At 40.0% G+C, this 21,433-nt stretch overlaps 1 long non-coding RNA gene and 2 gene segments (V, D, J or C); 2 read left to right on the forward strand and 1 right to left on the reverse strand.

Annotated features, from left to right (window-relative positions):
- LOC108884888 (T cell receptor alpha variable 3-like) overlaps window positions 1-13,354 on the forward strand; it is a 37,318-nt gene extending 23,964 nt beyond the window's left edge. Inside the window, 1 exon segment of the V gene segment in view lies at window positions 12,496-13,354. Within this exon segment, the coding sequence occupies window positions 12,496-12,866 (371 nt within the window).
- LOC127142406 (uncharacterized) overlaps window positions 1-15,822 on the reverse strand; it is a 70,834-nt gene extending 55,012 nt beyond the window's left edge. The window contains exon 1 of the long non-coding RNA XR_007813132.1: window positions 15,419-15,822. This is a non-coding gene — a long non-coding RNA (uncharacterized LOC127142406). The remainder of the gene's footprint in view (window positions 1-15,418) is intronic.
- A 1,740-nt stretch (window positions 15,823-17,562) lies between these two features.
- LOC108884898 (T cell receptor alpha variable 18-like) lies at window positions 17,563-18,649 on the forward strand. The segment is given in 2 exon segments: window positions 17,563-17,760; window positions 18,066-18,649. Coding segments are annotated over 2 exon segments (420 nt in total).
- The last annotated feature ends 2,784 nt before the right edge of the window (window positions 18,650-21,433 follow it).

Genomic DNA, 21,433 nt, shown 5'->3' on the forward strand with positions numbered 1-21,433 from the left:
AAACAACTGAGAATGCTCCAGAGTTCCACAAAGACAGATTTAACGCTGAAATCAAGGAGAAGTCAGTTCCTCTGAAGATCCAGAAGCTTCAGCTGTCTGACTCTGCTGTGTACTACTGTGCTCTGCAGCCCACAGTGACAGGAAACACCACAACTCTGTACAAAAACCTTTGGAGCAAAGACAACACAATACTCCACAACATCCACTAGAGGGAGTCACACACTGTTAAACTTCAGTGGTTTCCTATGATCCAGTCTAGAGTCTCTGTGTTGATGAGAATAAAACAGAAAAATGAAGCAATAAATCAGAAAGACAGAACTACTCTGAAAACAGAAAAAAATTCTCTGGTTTGTCTCCCTGACCTACATAAAATCTATGAATTCGTGACACTCCATGAAGGTGGTTTAAGACAAAGTGGCTCCTGGAAACTTCATTTCTAGAATCTGTAGAGAAGCAACTACACTTGGTATTTTCTAGTGAATACAACTGGATGGGAACCTTTAAAGCTTTCATTTCAGGGCAGATCACAGGCGACATTAGCACAAGTTCTCGAAAAACTACTTGAACACAAAGTACATCAATAACTTAGTAAAGAGATACAAAAAAATATGAATCTGTATAATGAAACACAATGACATGTCAGCATTCCATGAAATTCTATGTGAAGTTGGTACAAATTTAAACAAGTACCTATTATGACCAAGAGGAAAAATCAGGGAATCTTCTACCTTGGTGGATTTAACAGCAGCATTTAGACAGGGCGATTCAACTCAATAAAATCTTCCATGTACCTCAGAAGAATCCACAGTTAACCAAACCTCAACCACAATGTTCAAGAAACTTTCAGATGCCACAACTGCTGTAAACACAAGGATCAGAGCCAGACAGCTTACTGATGGACATTTGGAAAAAACAATTCAAGAGAAATTATTGAGACCTCTACTGGCAATGTTACTTGAAGCTTTTCAGGGAGAACTGTTGGGATTAGAGATGGTAACCGCTACATTGATTTACAGGGATCAGAATGACTTCATACAAAGATGACCAAGCCTCCATGATGTTAGGAGAACTCTGAATATTTGATAGAGTCAGAAAGAGGAAGCACATACAGCCCTCTGTGGCCAACACATACAGACAAACAACCATTCACACTCACATTCACAACTACGAGCAATTTAAGGTGCAGGTCTTTGGACTGTGGGAGGAAGCTTAAGCACCTGGAGAGAACCCACACAGGCACGGGGAGAACATGCAAACTCAACACAGAAAAGGGCTTGAACCCAGAACCTTCTGGCTGTGAAGCAACAGTGCTAACCACTGCACCACTGTGCTGCCCTCACTCTCTTCTTTCCCTGACTAAATGTGGCTTCAGGCAAACATTCTGCAATTTGGTTAAACTTGGACCTAAAGGTACAAAAGCCAATGTCTTAACGAACACCACTGTATCTAAAGTTTTCTATATCTAGATGATCCTGCCAAGGCGTACCCTCTCTCCCCCAGTCTTTTATGTCTTAGCTCTTGAATCACTTGTTATAACAATATGGCTTCTTAGAGACTTTTCTGGTTTTCATATGAGATAACCCTTTATTAGTTCCTCAGATGGGAAATTTATGAGGCTGATTCCCTAGCCCCGCCCACTGAAGTCCAACTCAACCAATGAGATTATTTCTGTCTCCAGAGCAGAAATGTTTGTGGAACTAAAAGCACAATCAGCTTGATGTTGAGGAGAAGGGCTGTGCAGCAGAGAGGCTCTTTAGTTTTTTCATTCTACTGCAGTGAAAGAACATTGTTCATCTGCTGTCTGTTTGGCTTCAACAACTCCAAAGACATGTTGCTTTACCTCTTTTTGTTTTTCTCTCACTTCATAGGTGAGTTTTACAACTGATGAGTGTCTCAGTTAACCTGCAGCATTAACAAGATATTTGAAAAAATATCTTCCATGTATCTCAGAATGATCCCATATGAAAGAAAAAGTCAAGAACCTCTGTTGAGTCTCTTGATGTCAGAATCTCTTGCAGACTAACTGACATGAATAACACTCATTTTGCAGACATGGGTTCCATGAACAGCATAAAGCCAGAAAGTTCTGAAGAAGTTGTTGCAGAGGGAACAAACATCAACCTGACCTGTAAATATGACGGTGCTATCTACAATATCCAGTGGTACCGACAATACCAGAGACCAGAGTTCCTGCTCTATATTGATGAGGGAGGATTGATTCATCGAGTTCTTTCTGATTTCCCAGCTCACATTAACAAAGGAGAGAAACGTGTAGATCTGGAGATCATCTCAGCTAAAGTGACAGACTCTGCTGTGTACTACTGTGCTCTGCAGCCCACAGTGACAGGAAACACCACAACTCTGTACAAAAACCTTTGGAGCAAAGACAACACAATACTCCACAACATCCACTAGAGGGAGTCACACACTGTTAAACTCCAATGCTTTCTTCTGATCCAGTCTAGATTCTTTTCCCTCATCAGACACAGTTGTGATAAAGAACTTTAAAAATGAAATTCATTTGATATATGAGTCTCCTCCTACTGACTGCAGAGGTGGCTGCTTGGCAGAGAACTGTTTGATTCCAGCTGTGAACATCAGACCAAACACAACTCACAAAACCACTCACAACTTCTTCATCCTGAACGTCCAGTTTCAACAGTTCTCCTCTGTAAACATGGAAAAACTCACTGTGATTTTCTTCTTTTCAACTCTCGTAGGTACGTATGTTTTACACAAGAAAACCTGAAACTATTCATTTTCATACTTGAAAACACACAATAATCTGTCTTTGTCATGACGTCCTGTACAATCTAGTTGTGATCTCAGCTACAATTGAACTGTTTCTGTCCACAGAGTAACATTGTACACTGACATTTTCCACTGTCTTCTCCTCTCAGCCTCATGGACAATGTTAGTCTAATGGCTTCATTTTCTCTACTTTTTCCAGGACTAACAGCTGGAGACTCAATCTCTCCTGAAAGAGGTGAAGTCAGTGGAACAGAAGGACAATCTGTCAGACTCAGGTGTGACTATAAGACATCAGCAAGTGGTTTTAACCTTTACTGGTACAGACATCATTCTGACCTTCAGGCACCTCAGTTTATACTGTATAAAGGAGAAGGAACATGGAAAGGTGATGACCATATTCCTGATGATCGATATAAATCTGAAACAACAAGATCATCAACTGAACTGACCATAAACAGACTAACCCTGGCAGACACAGGTCTCTACTACTGTGCTCTAGAAACACAGTGATACAAAGTGTAGAAGAGGCTGTACAAAAACCTGAACACAGATATCTGACTACTCTTCAAAGAGGAGGGAAGTGGGATTCAAACCACAGCTTCATATCAGATGGATTCTGCTAATTCCTGTTTTATCAGAGTCACTGTGGTTACAGCTGCTAATCAAACACTGTGGGAGGATTCACATGAGCAGCAAATCCACATCACTGACAAACCAACTGGATGATGCTTCAAATACAACACACCATGAAAAATAAACTGAAAATTGTACAGCATCATAGGTGCCAATTTATGTTTCTGCAGGTGGGGGACAAACCCAACCAGACAGTGGCGTTATAGACCCTTTCATATGTTTAAGTTTTCAGGGTAGGAGAAACAGGTGAGGGGACAAATATTCAGTTGATGACATTCTCATTACGAGATGCCACTAAATCCTACACACTGCTCCTTTAACTCCAGTAAAGCCGTTATGCAGGCAAGATAACTTTGCTAATTCAATTCAATTCAATTCAATTCAATTTTATTTATATAGCGCCGTATCACAACAACAGTCATCTCAAGGCACTTTTCATATAGAGCAGGTCTAGACCATACTCTTTAAAATAGGTATTTACAGAGAGAGACCCAACAAATCCCACCAAGAGCAAGCACTAGGCGACAGTGGCAAGGAAAAACTTCCTTTTAAGAGGCAGAAACCTCGAGCAGAACCGGACTCAGGGTGGGCGGCCATCTGCCTCGACCGGTTGGGTTAAGAAGGAGGGGGGGGGAGAGGGGGTAGAGAATAGCGAAAGAAGAACATAGCATAACACAGGTTCCATATCAGGTGTAAGATGAGGCCAGTAATACAGCAGTAGTAATGATAGTAGTGATAATTAAAGTATTAACTGCTAACACAGCAATACAACTAATAGCAGTATAAGTAATTTCTAATTCTAGCAGCAGGTGTTGAGTGGAGTTGTAGGAGCAGCAGGAGACTTGTCATCACAGATCAGACTCTACAGCTCCAGAGGAAGAAATACCTGCAGAAAGAGACAGAAGAGGAGAGAGAGACGGAAGAGCACAATACTACAGGAAAGGGGACAATTCAGATGGCCCAAAGGAAATAAATATGTAGAATTGAGCCCTGTGGTACCCCATACTCCACTGGGGGGGAGGTAAAGCCATGAACAGACACAATAACCCATGTTCTCAACCTTTCAATAATAGTGCTATGATCCACTGTGTCAAACACAGCGCTAAGATTAAGCAGAAGCAGTATCAAGCATTCACCTGCATCAGCCTTAATCAGGAAATCTTTGATAACTCTTACAAGGACAGTCTCTGTGTTGCTGTTGAAAACCGGATTAAAACTTCTCAAAATAAATTTTTTTTTTTAAAAAGTTACTGATCGAGACTTCCAGCAGTTGATTTGAGACAAATTTCTCTAGAAATTTTCATACAATGCGAGGTTTAGAAATCTGTGGGTCTGTGGTTGGTATGGACCGAGAGATCAGAACCAGGTTTCTTGAGAAGTGGCTGGATAATCGCAGTCTTAAAATAATCAGGAACGTTTTCAGAAAGTAAGATCTGTTGATGGCTGAGAGCAGGCATGGGGCTACACTATAAAAACCTCTGAAAAGAATTTGGTATGATGTCTCATGGGCTAGATGATGGTGTCATATGTAAAATATTTTCAGTTAACTCTTTAGCAGTGATCAAGATGAGGGCAAGCTAAATCAGAATATAATCTATGAAAAAGGTTAAAAACCTTTCACAGTCTACATTCAGAGAAATAGGGACACCAGGAGAACCAGGGTTAACTAAATGGTCAATGGTATGAAATAAAAATCTTGGATTTTGCTGATTGAAGGTGATGAGCTCTGAAAAATATTTTGCTCTTGCATCATTAACTTCACTCGTCTAAGATTGGAATAACAATTTCATGTGTTCACAGTGAACCAAGAGCTTTTCTTCCACTGTCTCTCAGTCTTCATACACTCCCTTTTAATGCCTCAGATTCTTTCAGGAATCCAAGGTGATACCATTGGTGAACTGGATTTAAATCCACATTTGAGAGCAGCAACATTCTGAAACAATAGAGGACATATCATTGAAGCAGTTCACTAAGTCATTTCTATTTGAAAGCAGGACTAAACATTCACCAGATTCAATAAGCAATGAGGAAAATTTGAATGTACTAGTGTCATTAAAGAAAAGCAAGTAAATTTCCCACTCATGAGGATAATATCTGTGAATAGGCTCCATCGTGTAGTGGAAGTGAGGGACACCATGCAGGTGTATTACTGTAAAATGCTGTGCATCATTTAGTGGTTGTCCTTATGGAAAAGTCATTATAGTCCAGAGGTGAGGATCTAGAGGGTTGGAGGGTCAGTCATAGTGGAAGAAATAAAATGGTTATGTTTATTTGTTGTATCCAACATGAATGAAAGATGATTTATATGATGGTGACTGCAGCATCAGAGTCATTTCCACAGTTGAAGGTAGAGGAAGTGTAACAGAGAGAAGTGAAAATACAGATCTAAGAGGAGACAGAGAGATTCAGGGAGGAGCTGAACTGTTACTGAACTAAATGGTCAATTCTTAAACCAAGTCCCTCTTAGACCAAGATACTTCAACATATTTCATAAGATTCCCTCTTGACTGGATGATGATGTTCAAAAACAAAACAAAGACAAAGAAAAGCAGCAGAGTAACAGAGGTTTATGTTTTTGGGCTTAAAGCTGTAAAATCTATTGAGGTGTGGTTTTGGTGTTGATAACATACAGTGATATGAGAGGAGGAACAGGTTGAGGGAGGAGCAACACTGTCAAAGAGCAGATCACAAAACAACTCCCACTGTCAGATGCATTCAATATCTAAACCATACATAACACACATACTGTCTGTAAGATGCTGTCACTGCATTACTGTGGAATGTTTCCTTTGTTTCTCATCATACTAAAAGGTAGGTTAAAGCAGGAATAATAAATGCCTTTAGAGGATCTGTTTGCTAGAAACCACTGGAACAGGCAATCAGAGTTTAACATGGTTTTTAACAACATTTATCTGTTTCTTTAGGTGTCAGCTGTCAACAACTGACTCCAGACAAGGATGAAGAGTTCAGTTTAGAAGGCAGCTCTGTTACTCTGTCCTACAAATACTCCAAACAAGCTACTGCTCAAGATTATTTCTACTGGTATCGACAACATCCAGGAAAAAGACCAGAATTCCTCATCACTCACTTAGGAACAGGAACAGTACTACAAATAAATGATCCAGTCTCTGGACTGTCTGTTAAAGTGAGTGAGGATAAAACCCAAATGTATCTTCAGATCTCCTCTGCTACAGTGACAGACTCTGCTGTGTACTACTGTGCTGTGAGGCCCACAGTGACAGGAAACACCACAACTCTGTACAAAAACCTTTGGAGCAAAGACAACACAATACTCTACAACATCCACTAGAGGGAGTCACACACTGTTAAACTTCAACAGGATGTTGCTTAGCTAATGTGACAAACCAAGCTCTCTCTCCATAAGCCAGCCTGAAATGTGTCCAAATGTTTTATCCTTATGTCTTTATTTGCTTCTTTATTGTGTGGCACACAGAGTCAACCTGACAGAAGGGTTTGTACTGGTTCAGGATGTGGTGCTTGGTGGCAGTGGGGACCTCCTGCAGACTGTGGAGAGGGGGCCCCAGAAAACATGACTGTGAGAATGGTTGTGAAGATGACTCACATGCAATCCTGAATGAGGTGACTTGAACAGTACAGATGAATTAATCCATAAATTGGTTCCAGGGGCGACTTTCAATAACTTGTGTAAGTTATTTCCCATGTTTGTCAAAGTGAAAGTGGTGGGTGAGGAAGTGTGAAAAAAAAATGGTTAAAAATCCAAGGACTACCCACAACACAGATGAAAGTGTGACTTGTTTTACAGATTCTATACACGTCATGGTGCTTTAACGTCACGTCACATCATTGTATTTTGTTTTCAGGAAACATTATCATAATTTTATGTGATTTAAATCTACTGTATTTTTACTTTTTCAAGTATTTCTGTTCACTATATCTGCATGATTTAAGTTGTGTTAAATCATTACATTTGATACCATGTATTAACAATTTAATGTTTACATGTATTTCAATATTAACATTGGTCATTTACTGGTTTCTGAATTCCATTCACTCAAACAGTACATTAGACCTGACTGATACTGAATTTGCAAACAGAGGTGTGTCAACCATTTGTGGTCTTTGAGTGTCCTCTACTGGTGTTTGTAAAACAAACAAATAAATAAATAAACCTGTAGTGATTTTATTGCAGTTTACATTGTACTGCAGTAACTTTTTAGTTGTTTTTTTTAATTTTTTTTTATAGTATGTTATTTTTGAATGTAGTGGTTGCATGTTTTTACAGTTTTGTGAAAAATAAAAAAATGATTCCTGTTGTGTTTGTTGTTTTGTCATTGTGTGGTGTGGCTACAAATTATAGATATTTTAATATATCTTTTGATAAATTACAGTATATATGTGACAAAGTTTCCTGAAAGAAAATAACATGCATTAAATTTCTATACATATTCATGACTGAAATGTTTTCATGTCATAGTGAAAGTTGTTTGCCATTTAGTGTCACCAGCCCACAGGTGGCTGACGTTGCTTATACTGGGAAAAGGTAACCCCCAAAGGTAACAACTTTTATGCCCAACATCAGGATGAACAGTTTTTCTGATCAACCACCACTGAGTCTGAACAAACCAAACTACCAAGATACATGAAGCTTGCTCCCAAATGTGCCTCAAACTTACCATCAACACCCTCATATCAATCACCTAAGGATCAAACAAAGATCCCAGATGAACCCCAATTTGTTGCAAGTGGATCAGGCTTGCAGCAAAGAGAAGTAGTCCACACAGGTCAACCATGACTCAGCTAGTTTATTTTCCACAAGAAATGTGCAGAGGGGCAGAAGAATGTGTTCCAACAGTCTGGGTACCAGCCATGTAGAGACAGAGGGCCAGAGACTGGCCAGGTCTGCTCCTCTAGGGTCAATCAGCTGACTGAGGGCCCTACACTCCACTTCCAGCTCCACCCAAACTCAGATGAAGGTAATAATAGAAGTCTGTCTGTATAATCTACAATACTGTAGAATGAATAGTGGCAATTTCAATCTTTTTGTTATTTGACCATGGTTCACATTCATAGCAGTCAGAGTTTCTGTACAGTAGGCAGCAGCCTGGCTTTGAGGTTTTCAGAGAGTTGTTTCTCTACAGATTCATTCAGGTGAGTTTTCTGCAGATTCCTCCTTCAGTCTGAGCTTCTCTGATTCTGATGATGATGATGATGATGATGATGATGACTGCAGCATCACTGTCATTTCTAAAGCTTCCATCAGCCTGATTGGAGACAGAGCACAGCAAGAGGAGGAGCTACACAACTGAATATGAAAGGCTTCATTTTGGAACTGAAGAGCTGCTGTGTTCTCTCTATTCTTCATTCAGGACAAGTCAAATGATGCTACTGCTTTTAGTTTGGATGATGATAGTCTCCTTTCATACTGGTAAGTACTCAACAGACGTATCAAGGTGGAACAGGTGATAGGTCATGTGACTTTATTTTCATGGAGTTCACTTTTCATCAACTAAACTTCAACACAAAGATACACAGTTTAAATATATCTTTGTTCTTTTCAGGATCCTCTGAGGATTTAGTGAAACAATCTAAAGATGTAATGATGGCTTTGGAAGGAGACACTGTGACTCTCTCCTGCAGCTATTCTCAGTCTGGCAGCTACCTCTACTGGTATCAACAGAAGTCCAGTTCATCTCCACAGCTTCTCATGATGGAACATTCAAAGGTTGAAGGTTTATCTTTTAACCATGACAAGAAAACAAAGGAGTTTCACCTGCAGATCTCCTCTGCTGCAGTGACAGACTCTGCTGTGTACTACTGTGCTCTGCAGCCCACAGTGACAGGAAACACCACAACTCTGTACAAAAACCTTTGGAGCAAAGACAACACAATACTCCACAACATCCACTAGAGGGAGTCACACACTGTTAAACTTCAGTGGTTTCTTCTGATCCAGTCTAGATTCTTTTCCCTCATCAGACACAGTTGTGATAAAGAGCTTTAGAAATGAAATTCATTTGATATATGAGTCTCCTCCTACTGACTGCAGAGGTGGCTGCTTGGCAGAGAACTGTTTGATTCCAGCTGTGAACATCAGACCAAACACAACTCACAAAACCACTCACAACTTCTTCATCCTGAACGTCCAGTTTCAACAGTTCTCCTCTGTAAACATGGAAAAACTCACTGTGATTTTCTTCTTTTCAACTCTCGTAGGTACGTATGTTTTACGCAAGAAAAGCTGAAACTATTCATTTTCATACTTGAAAACACAATAATCTGTCTTTGTCATGACGTCCTGTACAATCTAGTTGTGATCTCAGCTACAGTTGGGCTGTTTCTGTCCACAGAATAACACTGTACGCTGACATTTTCCACTGTCTTCTCCTCTCAGCCTCATGGACAATGTTAGTCTAATGGCTTCATTTTCTCTACTTTTTCCAGGACTAACAGCTGGAGACTCAATCTATCCTGTAGAAGGTGAAGTCAGTGAAAGAGAAGGACAATCTATCAGACTCAGATGTGACTATAAGACACCATACAGTGGTTTTTACCTTTACTGGTACAGACATCATTCTGACCTTCAGGCACCTCAGTTTATACTGTATAAAGGAGAAGGAACATGGAAAGGTGATGACCATATTCCTGATAAACGATATAAATCCCAAACAACAGACACATTAACTGAACTGACCATAAACAGTCTAACCCTGGCAGACACAGGTCTCTACTACTGTGCTCTGAGAAACACAGTGATACAAAGTGTAGAAGAGGCTGTACAAAAACCTGAACACAGATATCTGACTACTCTTCAAAGAGGAGGGAAGTGGGATTCAAACCATAGCTTCATATCAGATGGATTCTGCTAATTCCTGTTTTATCAGAGTCACTGTGGTTACAGCTGCTAATCAAACACTGTGGGAGGATTCACATGAGCAGCAAATCCACATCAATGACAAACCAACTGGATGATGCTTCAAACTTAACACACAATGAAAACAAATGAATGAACACTGACATACTCAGTCAACCCTCATCATACACTGTGGGTCATTAGGCTACACTGAGCTGCCTCCATTCTTCACTGTTCCTGGCAACATGTAGAGCAACACCCCACATACATTAACTAATGAATGAAATCATCAGTTGTTTATATTTATATATAAATCAAAATAAAAATTCAGTAGAATCACACTTTAACAGAAACAAACACTGTGAAAAGAAGATTAAGTCACATGTTGAGATATTAAAGGGGCTCTAGTAAGTTTACAGTAGTTAACACTGTTTATCTGATGATGATCCACTACCAACCTTATTGCTCAGCTTTCCTTATAACCATTCTCTGCTGACCATGTAGTTAAAGATATGTAGATCCTCCCAAAGTGTTCCCAGTCTATATACAGTCAGGTATACAGTCTCTACAGCATGTTCTCAGTCTTACACTGTCCTCTCAAACCATCTCAAGAACCATATAGGCAACTCTTGTGTTACCCCCTGAGTGGTTTACCTCCTATCTAACTGGTAGACCCTTTTCAGTTAGTATAGATGATTCTGTGTTTTCTTCTGCTCCCCCAGGGCTCAATTTTAGGTCACCATCCCTTTCTGCCTTTCCATACTGTCTATGGGTAACATCATACAAAACCTTAACATTAAGTTTCATTCCATCATACCTGTATGCAGCTGGTTTTAATTCTGAGTGTGATTGTTTTATCCTTGGTTTTTACTTCCTTTATTTTATATGATTGTTTCAGTGATTTTGTTGTTTTTACATACATAGTTTAATCTGTCCTGTTTTGTTTGACCTCCTGATTCACTCTGTTCCTTTTATTGGTTTGCTCTGTCTATGTATGTACAACATGGTAACCCAGTTTATAAAAGTGCTATTTAAATAAAGTTATTATTGTCATTATTATATATTCCATTAATAGAACAGACATCCTTTTATGTTCCCCTTAAATCCTGTAAAACAGGTGAAATCAGATCTTGTTAAGTTGTTAGTTGATGTTAAGGACGAAGCTCATAATGTAGATAAAATATTGAACATTTTCCTTTAATTATCAGTAGAATAAAGTTGTAGAGTGATGTCACTACTTTCATAGTATGAAAGTATAAAACAGGTTCTTGTTAAACTCTGACAAGGTGATCCACCTTTGAGTCATCTCAGCTACCTTTCTGTTATAAAGAAATCACCAAAAACAGACAAAAAACTTCTCACCTAATGCTGGACATAAATACTGCTGACATTCTGTTAACCAACATGCCTGTATCTCTCCATCCTTACCTGACACTCTGCTTCACATCACCTGAGGCATTCAGAGGATGTCTCTGTCCCAGTTAGGGAACAAATGACCCCCCACCCTCCAAACTCAAACTGGACTTCCATGTAAAAAGGTTGTCCAACTGTGTTTTTATCAGCTACAAAATATCACCAATATCACCATTTTAGCCTCCCTACATTGTCTCCTGAACAGGATCAGCTGCTGCACTGGACTGAACTTTGGCAGCAGCGTGAGATCCTTGCAAATGCTGAATTGCATATCTGATAAAATGTTGAAAATGGCTGAAAAAATGCAGAAGAAAAGCAGAAAGAAATTGGAAAAGGAAAACTAAAGTAAAATAATGCTGAAGCAATGCTTGAAATGTTGAAAAATAGATATTTTTTATGGACATTTGGTTGTGTCAGAACATAGAGATCCTATCAGATTCACCATTCACCAGATACACCATTTATACTTGATGGTCAATGAAAAGCTTTCAACAGTGAAAGATGATTTATATGATGGCGACTGCAGCATCAGAGTCATTTCCAGAGTTGAAGGTAGAGGAAGTGTAACAGAGAGAAGCAAAAATACAGATCTAAGAGGAGACGGAGAGATTCAGGGAGGAGCTGAGCTGTTACTGAACTATAGAAGAGAGAGGAACTTCCATATTCAGCAGAGTTCAATACACAAACCACAAACATTACCTTTATTCAACATGCTGTCATTAGACTACTATGGACTGTCTCTGCTGATTCTCACTACTCTGACAGGTATGTTAGATTATACAGCACAAAAGACTTCAATTCCAATAATGTCTGAATTGTTTATTCAGTCTTTTATATCATGAAATAAAAGCTATTTTTTCTTTCAGGCATCAACTGTGAAGATCTGACTCCAGTCAACAATGAAGAGTTCAGTTTAGAAGGCAGCTCTGTTACCCTGTCCTACACATACCTCAAACTGATAACTGGCAATGAATTCTTCTGGTATCGACAATATCCAGGAAAAAGACCAGAGTTCATCATGTTTCACTCTGCTTCAGGACAAGTACTGAACAGTCCATTCCCTGGACTGAAGATTAAAGTGGAGGAAAAGCAAATCAACATGACCATCTCCTCTGCTGCAGTCACAGACTCTGCTGTGTACTACTGTGCTGTGAGGCCCACAGTGACAGGAAACACCACAACTCTGTACAAAAACCTTTGGAGCAAAGACAACACAATACTCCACAACATCCACTAGAGGGAGTCACACACTGTTAAACTTCAACACCCACTGAAGTCCAATTCAACCAAAGAGATTATTTCTGTCTCCAGAGCAGAAATGTTTGAGGAACTAAAACAGTTTTTTGTTATGATTAAAGTGAAAAGCTGATGATAATGAGGTGTTGTAAGATGATGAATCAGTGAATGAAGCAGTGCTTGAAGGAAAACAGAGATATTTTTTAAATACCAGATACCTAGTGGACATAGTACTGAAAACAAAAGTTAAGTTTGGGAAATAAGCTGTTATCAACTTCATTCATATTGTGTATTTTAAGATTAAACGAAGAACCATCAACTCTTAGTGGTCCAAACTGTGCTGAGTGTAAAGTTGTCAGTAGGAGGAATAACAGAGGGCTGTGAATGAGCCCTGTCACTGTGATCAGGCTCCTCCTTCTAATCCACCAACTTAGTGTTGATGAAGACTAAACAGAGAGCTCACAGCCTTCTTTATACTTGCTGTAGCTCACAGTGACTCAACACTGCAGATATGACGCCTCTGTTCATCTCAGTGCTGCTGGCTGCTATGTGCCTTGGTATGAACACAACTCTGTTTCTCTGATATCAATCCAACATTGACATGATTCTTTAACAGCACACTGATACTGTTTGTTGGTGTTTTACAGAATGCAGAGCACAAAAAGACAACGTGCTGCAGCCACCAGGAGATGTGACTGTTACTGAAGGAGAGGCTGGAACTCTTGACTGTCAATATAACAGCAGTTCAACAAATCCATATCTCTACTGGTACAAACAGGATGGAGACCACAGCCCCAAATTCATCCTTCAACTTATTAAACTGGGTGGTGGGAACACAGCAGACGAGTTCAAGGAGAGATTTTCAGCTACTCTGAATTCTGCCTTAAGATCAGTTCCTCTGAAGATCCAGAAGCTTCAGCTGTCTGACTCTGCTGTGTACTACTGTGCTCTGCAGCCCACAGTGACAGGAAACACCACAACTCTGTACAAAAACCTTTGGAGCAAAGACAACACAATACTCCACAACATCCACTAGAGGGAGTCACACACTGTTAAACTTCAATGCTTTCTTCTCATCCAGTCTAGATTCTTTTCCCTCATCAGACACAGTTGTGATAAAGAGCTTTAGAAATGAAATTCATTTGATATATGAGTCTCCTCCTACTGACTGCAGAGGTGGCTGCTTGGCAGAGAACTGTTTGATACCAGCTGTGAACATCAGACCAAACACAACTCACAAAACCACTCACAACTTCTTCATCCTGAACGTCCAGTTTCAACAGTTCTCCTCTGTAAACATGGAAAAACTCACTGTGATTTTCTTCTTTTCAACTCTCGTAGGTACGTATGTTTTACACAAGAAAACCTGAAACTATTCATTTTCATACTTGAAAACACACAATAATCTGTCTTTGTCATGACGTCCTGTACAATCTAGTTGTGATCTCAGCTACAGTTGAGCTGTTTCTGTCCACAGAGTAACACTGTACACTGACATTTTCCACTGTCTTCTCCTCTCAGCCTCATGGACAATGTTAGTCTAATGGCTTCATTTTCTCTACTTTTTCCAGGACTAACAGCTGGAGACTCAATCTCTCCTGTAGGAGGTGAAGTCAGTGAAAGAGAAGGACAATCTGTCACACTGAGATGTAGATATGAATCAAGCTATAATGATCCCAACCTTTACTGGTACAGGCATCATTCTGACCTTCAGGCACCTCAGTTTATACTCTGGAAAGGAGCAAAGACTCAGCAAAATATTCCTGACAAACGATATGAATCCCAAACAACAGATACATCAACTGAACTGACCATAAACAGTCTAACCCTGGCAGACACAGGTCTCTACTATTGTGCTCTAGAAACACAGTGATACAAAGTGTAGAAGAGGCTGTACAAAAACCTGAACACAGATATCTGACTACTCTTCAAAGAGGAGGGAAGTGGGATTCAAACCACAGCTTCATATCAGATGGATTCTGCTAATTCCTGTTTTATCAGAGTCACTGTGGTTACAGCTGCTAATCAAACACTGTGGGAGGATTCACATGAGCAGCAAATCCACATCAATGACAAACCAACTGGATGATGCTTCAAACACAACACACAATGAAAAATGAATATATAGGTGTAAAGTGTCATAGTTACTGCAGATTGGGGGATCTCACATGAGCATAAATCATAGAACAAGAGCACAATCCAACACAATTCAGACACAACCGTGGCTGTGAGACACGACTACAATCAGCCTGTTGTGTTTGGCCTTGGGGGAAACCAGAGTGTGGCAGAAAAAAATTACTCCTGTCTTCACCCAAAACACACACAACTGGTGAACAGCACCACCCAGGGCAGAGATGGAACAGCACATACACAAATATTCTAATTGTGACTGAGGGTCATAACACAAGTCTGACAAGTTCTAATAGGCTATCTAGGTTTGTTACACACACAACAAAAACATACAAGTCCACACAGTAAAATACAGTCAATTAACCATCAACACACAGGCCCACACAGCTACTAAATATTAACACTAGAGTTGTTTTCACTTACCACTGATGTTACTTCTTTATGAGGAAAGTGTTGATCCTTGCAGTCGTGCACTTGATGAATCCATCTGCAATTACATCCAGGTTCCTGTTTCCTGACACATTCTTGCACCTTGAACGTCTCCTCTGTGTGTCCACACAGCTCCATCTTAACAAATGGGATCAGGAAGGTGTCTGGCAGCAATCACCTGAAGAAGACAAGCACAGCTGCTGTTATAAACTTCTACTGAAAGATGTTATGTCTCCAAACCCACAAAAATCAGTGAGCTGCACAGAGTAAGAAAAGAAGATTGAAATGCTGCATCAAATATGTGAGGGTGAGCTATTCATTGACTTTGTAGCAGTTACTGTAGATGCACAGCCACCAAATCCAAATGGACAGAGTTCTATAGAAGGGATGAAATCAAATGCAGATCATCACAGACCTGACCGACATCATCCACTGGATCAGCTGAGGAAGCTCCCAAACCAACCTTCCCTACGATAACTCTGACTGTTACAGCATCTGTACTAAACCAAAAGCATCAGTTTCAGCCAGGACTTGGTCTGACGTCGTCCACTGCAGAGGGACATTCAGCAAGAGATCAAATAAGAGACCACCAACATTCACCACCACCTGAACTCTTACTGCAGAACAGGTATGATTCAATGACTCTGAGTGAAACATGATAAGACTAACTATACTGAAACCAGGGAAGCTAATCACACCACACCTATTAAGGCTAAACAGAAGAAATAGCCCCAAAACCACTGCTGAGCCGAGGGCCAGAGGAAACATTGCTAACTCCACACCTGATAAACCAGACACTATTGTGACTGGGGCCTCTGTAACCAAGCATATAAAAGTCAGGAGGCTAACACACCCGTTTCCAGTTATCCTCTCTACACGTCCCAGTAATATGATTATAATCCATGCTGGGTCTTTGACATTTTGTGAGGGAAAACTGGCTCTGAGATCCTGCTACTGGAGAAACTGAGGGAGAGTCAGTCACAACATGTTTTCATCTCAGGCTCCACTCCAACTTTGGGGAAAGGAACTGACAATAACTTATGTCATGTCCTTGGGATGCCTGTGTCTCTCCATCCTTACTTGACACCCTGCTTCACATCACCTGAGGCTTTCAGAGGATGTCTCTGTCCCAGTTAGGGAACAAATGACCCCCCCACCCTCCAAACTCAAGCCCCCTCACCCCTGGGTGTCAAATAAAACCATCACATTCAGTTCTACGCCGATGACATGCAGATCTATCTTTCAAGTAAACTACCCATGATAGAATTATGTTGTCTCCATAAATGAGTTCATTGTTGTGTTTGCACATCTTGAAAAGGTGATCCACCCTTTAACTCAGTGTGGCTACCTTTTTGTGACTCATCATAAAGAATCATCAGTAAGAAAATGAAAAGATAAAATTCTGCCACCAGACTGTTAACCAGGGAGAAGTGTAACAGAGAGAAGTGAAAATACAGATCTAAGAGGAGACGGAGAGATTCAGGGAGGAGCTGAGCTGTTACTGAACTATAGAAGAGAGAGGAACTTCCATATTCAGCAGAGTTCAATATACAAACCACAAACATTACCTTTATTCAACATGCTTTCATTAGACTATTATAGACTGTCTCTGCTGGTTCTCACTACTCTGACAGGTATGTTAGATTATACAGCACAAAAGCTTCAGTTCCATTAACATCTTAATGTGAACTGTTTGTTGAGTCTTTCACATCATTAAATAACACTTATTTTTTCTTTTAGGGATCGACTGTGAAGAACTGAATCCAGTCAACAATGAAGAGTTCATTTCAGAAGGCAGCTCTGTTACTCTGTCCTACACATACCCCACACTGACAACTGGTGATTATTTCTTTTGGTATCGACAATATACAGGAAAAAGACCAGAGTTCATCATCTCTCACTCTGCTTCAGGACAAATAGGAACTACTTCAATCACTGGACTGAAGATTAAAGTGCAACAAAAGCAAATCAACATGACCATCTCCTCTGCTGCAGTGACAGACTCTGCTGTGTACTACTGTGCTGTGAGGCCCACAGTGACAGGAAACACCACAACTCTGTACAAAAACACAAGCTGACACACTGACAAGCTGCTGGAAGCCTTTTTTCAACACTCTTCAACTCAACTTTTTACCTCCACTAGAGGGCCACATTATCAAGTAGGCAGTGCACTACTTGTGCACTGTGTTCAACCATTCTGTCAATAATAACTGCTGCTGTGAAGAGAACAATTCTCAGACTGAGTGTTGAACATCAGCCAGTTTCTCCTCTGGATTTAAACCTTGTTGTAGACATGGAACATTGGCTGTGGATTATTCTTGCTGCTCTTTTCTTTGGTAAGATACAAAGCACAACATGTTTCCTCTTCAAACACTTGAACATATTACTGAGCTATACAGTAAGTGCTTTTCATCTTTATTCTACAGAAAATCAGAGCACATCATGTCTGCTGACATTTGTTACCTTGTAAAACACTTTCTATGGTTCAAACTGACAATGATCAGTGAAAATCACATCTATTCTACATGTCTGTGTGTCTGACTCTCTGGCTAGGTAACTCTTTAAACCTATTGATTGTTCTCCTTTAATCAATCATCTTTATTGATTCATCTCTTCCTCTGCATGTTCTGTTCTTCCCCAGAGTGTAAAGGACAAGACACAGTGACCCAGCCAACAAGAGACGTCACTGCTGCTGAAGGAGACACAGTTACACTCAACTGTACATTTGAGACCAGTGTAACTCCAACTCTGTTCTGGTACAAACAAGAAGAAAATGATTTCCCAAAGTACCTGCTGAAATTTTTGTCATCAACAGTATATCATGCTCCAGAGATCCAGAAAGACAGATTTGATGCTGAGAGAAAAGACAATGTGTTTTCTCTGAAGATCCAGAAGCTTCAGCTGTCTGACTCTGCTGTGTACTACTGTGCTCTGCAGCCCACAGTGACAGGAAACACCACAACTCTGTACAAAAACCTTTGGAGCAAAGACAACACAATACTCCACAACATCCACTAGAGGGAGTCACACACTGTTAAATTACAATGGTTTCTTCTCATCCAGTCGACAGTCACTTCACTTTCAGACAGGATTGTCATGAAAAGCTTTAGAAACTAGTCACAGCACAAAACAGGGTAACCATGGAAACAGCACTAGTCAAAACTGTGAAGGACTGATGTATAAACACAGACTTTAATAAATGATCTGTTTGTTCTTGCTCCTGGATTTCAGTGTCTTTGATACTGCTGACCATGATATTTTAATCGAAAGGCTAAATGAATGGGTTAACCTATCTGGCCTGGTTCTAATATGATTGAGAACCTACCTACAGGACAGTCAGTTCTTTGTGTCCATTGGAGACTTTGCCTCAGATAGAGTGGGTATTATGTGTGGAGTACCCCAAGGTTTGATTCTTTGAACACGGCTATTTATTTAAATGATAATAATTATGCAGATTATTCAGTAAATATCCCTGTCTCCTGATGACCTCGATCTCATACATCCCCTGACTCAGTGTACAGATGATATTAATCAGTGGATGCCAGAACTTTTTACAACTGAACAAAGATTAAACGAAAATACTCAGATCAGCTTTCTACCATCTGAAAAGACTGTGGCTAAGTTGTTTCGCAGAAGCACACATCTTCTGGAAGCACAAATAATTTCAACGACTTCAACATTAGTGGTTCAAAACTAGGGTGAAGTGATTACCTGGCCCCGCCCACTGAAATCCAACTCAACCAATGAGATTATTTCTGTCTCCAGAGCAGAAATGTTTGAGGAACTAAAAGCACAATCAGCTTGATGTTGAGGAGAAGGGCTGTGCAGCAGAGAGGCTTTTTAGTTTTTTCATTCTACTGCAGTGGAAGAACATTGTTCATCTGCTGTCTGTTTGGCTTCAACAACTCCAAAGACATGTTGCTTTACCTCTTTTTGTTTTTATCTCACTTCATAGGTGAGTTTTACAACTAATGAGTGTCTCAGTTAACCTGCTGCATTAACAAGATATTTAGTCACCTTTTGATCATTTTCATACTTGAAAACACACAATAATCTGTCTTTGTCGTGACGTCCTGTACAATCTAGTTGTGATCTCAGCTACAGTTGAGCTGTTTCTGTCCACAGAGTAACACTGTACACTGACATTTTCCACTGTCTTCTCCTCTCAGCCTCATGGACAATGTTAGTCTAATGGCTTCATTTTCTCTACTTTTTCCAGGACTAACAGCTGGAGACTCAATCTCTCCTGAAAGAGGTGAAGTCAGTGGAACAGAAGGACAATCTGTCACACTCAGATGTCAGACAACATCATATGTTTATAATTTCTACTGGTACAGACATCATTCTGACCTTCAGGCACCTCAGTTTATACTCCTGAAAGGAGCACCATCATACAGCACTGATGAACATATTACTGACAAACGATATGAATCCCAAACAACAGATACATCAACTGAACTGACCATAAACAGACTAACCCTGGCAGACACAGGTCTCTACTACTGTGCTCTAGAAACACAGTGATACAAAGTGTAGAAGAGGCTGTACAAAAACCTGAACACAGATATCTGACTACTCTTCAAAGAGGAGGGAAGTGGGATTCAAACCACAGCTTCATATCAGATGGATTCTGCTAATTCCTGTTTTATCAGAGTCACTGTGGTTACAGCTGCTAATCAAACACTGTGGGAGGATTCACATGAGCAGCAAATCCACATCAATGACAAACCAACTGGATGATGCTTCAAACAGAACAATATTTTATGGAAAACAAGATGAATAAAATACAAAGGTCACAGGACAATAAAAAGTTTTTTCTTGAACTGTAATAGCACTTGTTGTTTCTAGACATGATGTGTCTCTTTGTCTTCACTGTTTCTTATTCCATCTCTTGTCTCCTTGTCTCTGCACTTGAAGATGGCAGACAGTGAAACTCTGCTGACCACACTGAGTTACATTATTGAACCATGACAGTAAGACACAGCTGTGGCACCAAACAGACAGAGGTAATAATCAGAGAGAACAGTTCATGTTCATCAACACACAGCTGCTGTGTGGACTTTTACACAGAAAACAACAGAGACAGATGTTCACATCTTAAACCTGCTCTATATGTAAAGAACCCTGAGATACCTTCTGTTGTGATTTGGCATTAAATATATAAAATGACTTGACGTGGGCCATCTAGTGGTCATCTCTCCTCCTTCAATCAAATTTCCCCTGAAACTCTGCTGAAAACTTCAACATCAAGTCCTCTACCTGCTTCTCGGACATTTTATCAACTTCCTTTTTGATGGAGGTTTTCCTCAGTTTTGGCTCTCACATTTTATCCACTGTTAAAATCTACTTGAACAATGGGTCTTTACCCATCTATTTCAAAACTGATCTCCTCTCTCCCCTTTAAAAAAAAGACCTACAATGCTCACTTTTTAAAAACTACAGACCCATCCCACAAAAACTTCCATGTCTTTCAAAATTCATTGAAGAAGTTGTATTTCAACAGCTGATCACTTATCTCAGCAGTAACAACCTCTTTGATAAGTTCCAATCAGGTTTCCAAGCCCTTCACAGCATAGAACCTGCTCTCCTTAGGGTGAGCAATGACTTTCTGCTGTCTGCTGATTCAGGAAACGTCTCGATCCTGGTCTTCCTGGACTTGAGCTCTGTCTTTGATACTATTGATCACACTGTCCTCTTAAACCATCTGGAGAACTACGTAGGCATTTCTGGTGTTTCAGTGTCTCACCTCCTATCTAAGTGGTAGACACTTCACAGTTAGTAAAGGTAATTCTGTGTCTTCTTTGTCCATGATGGTGTCCCCCAGAGCTCAAATTGATGTCCTGTCCTTTTCTACCTTTGCATTCTCCCACTGGATGACATCATATAAAACCATAAAGTTCAGGTCCATTTTTATGACAATGACACGCAGATCAATCCTCCAATTAAACCCGATGATAAAAACAGTCTATAAACCCTGTATAATTGGTTAGCAGACATTTACAGTTGGTC

The sequence above is a fragment of the Lates calcarifer genome, linkage group LG4, assembly GCF_001640805.2.
Source record: "Lates calcarifer isolate ASB-BC8 linkage group LG4, TLL_Latcal_v3, whole genome shotgun sequence".
NCBI classification, from domain to species: domain Eukaryota; kingdom Metazoa; phylum Chordata; class Actinopteri; family Centropomidae; genus Lates; species Lates calcarifer.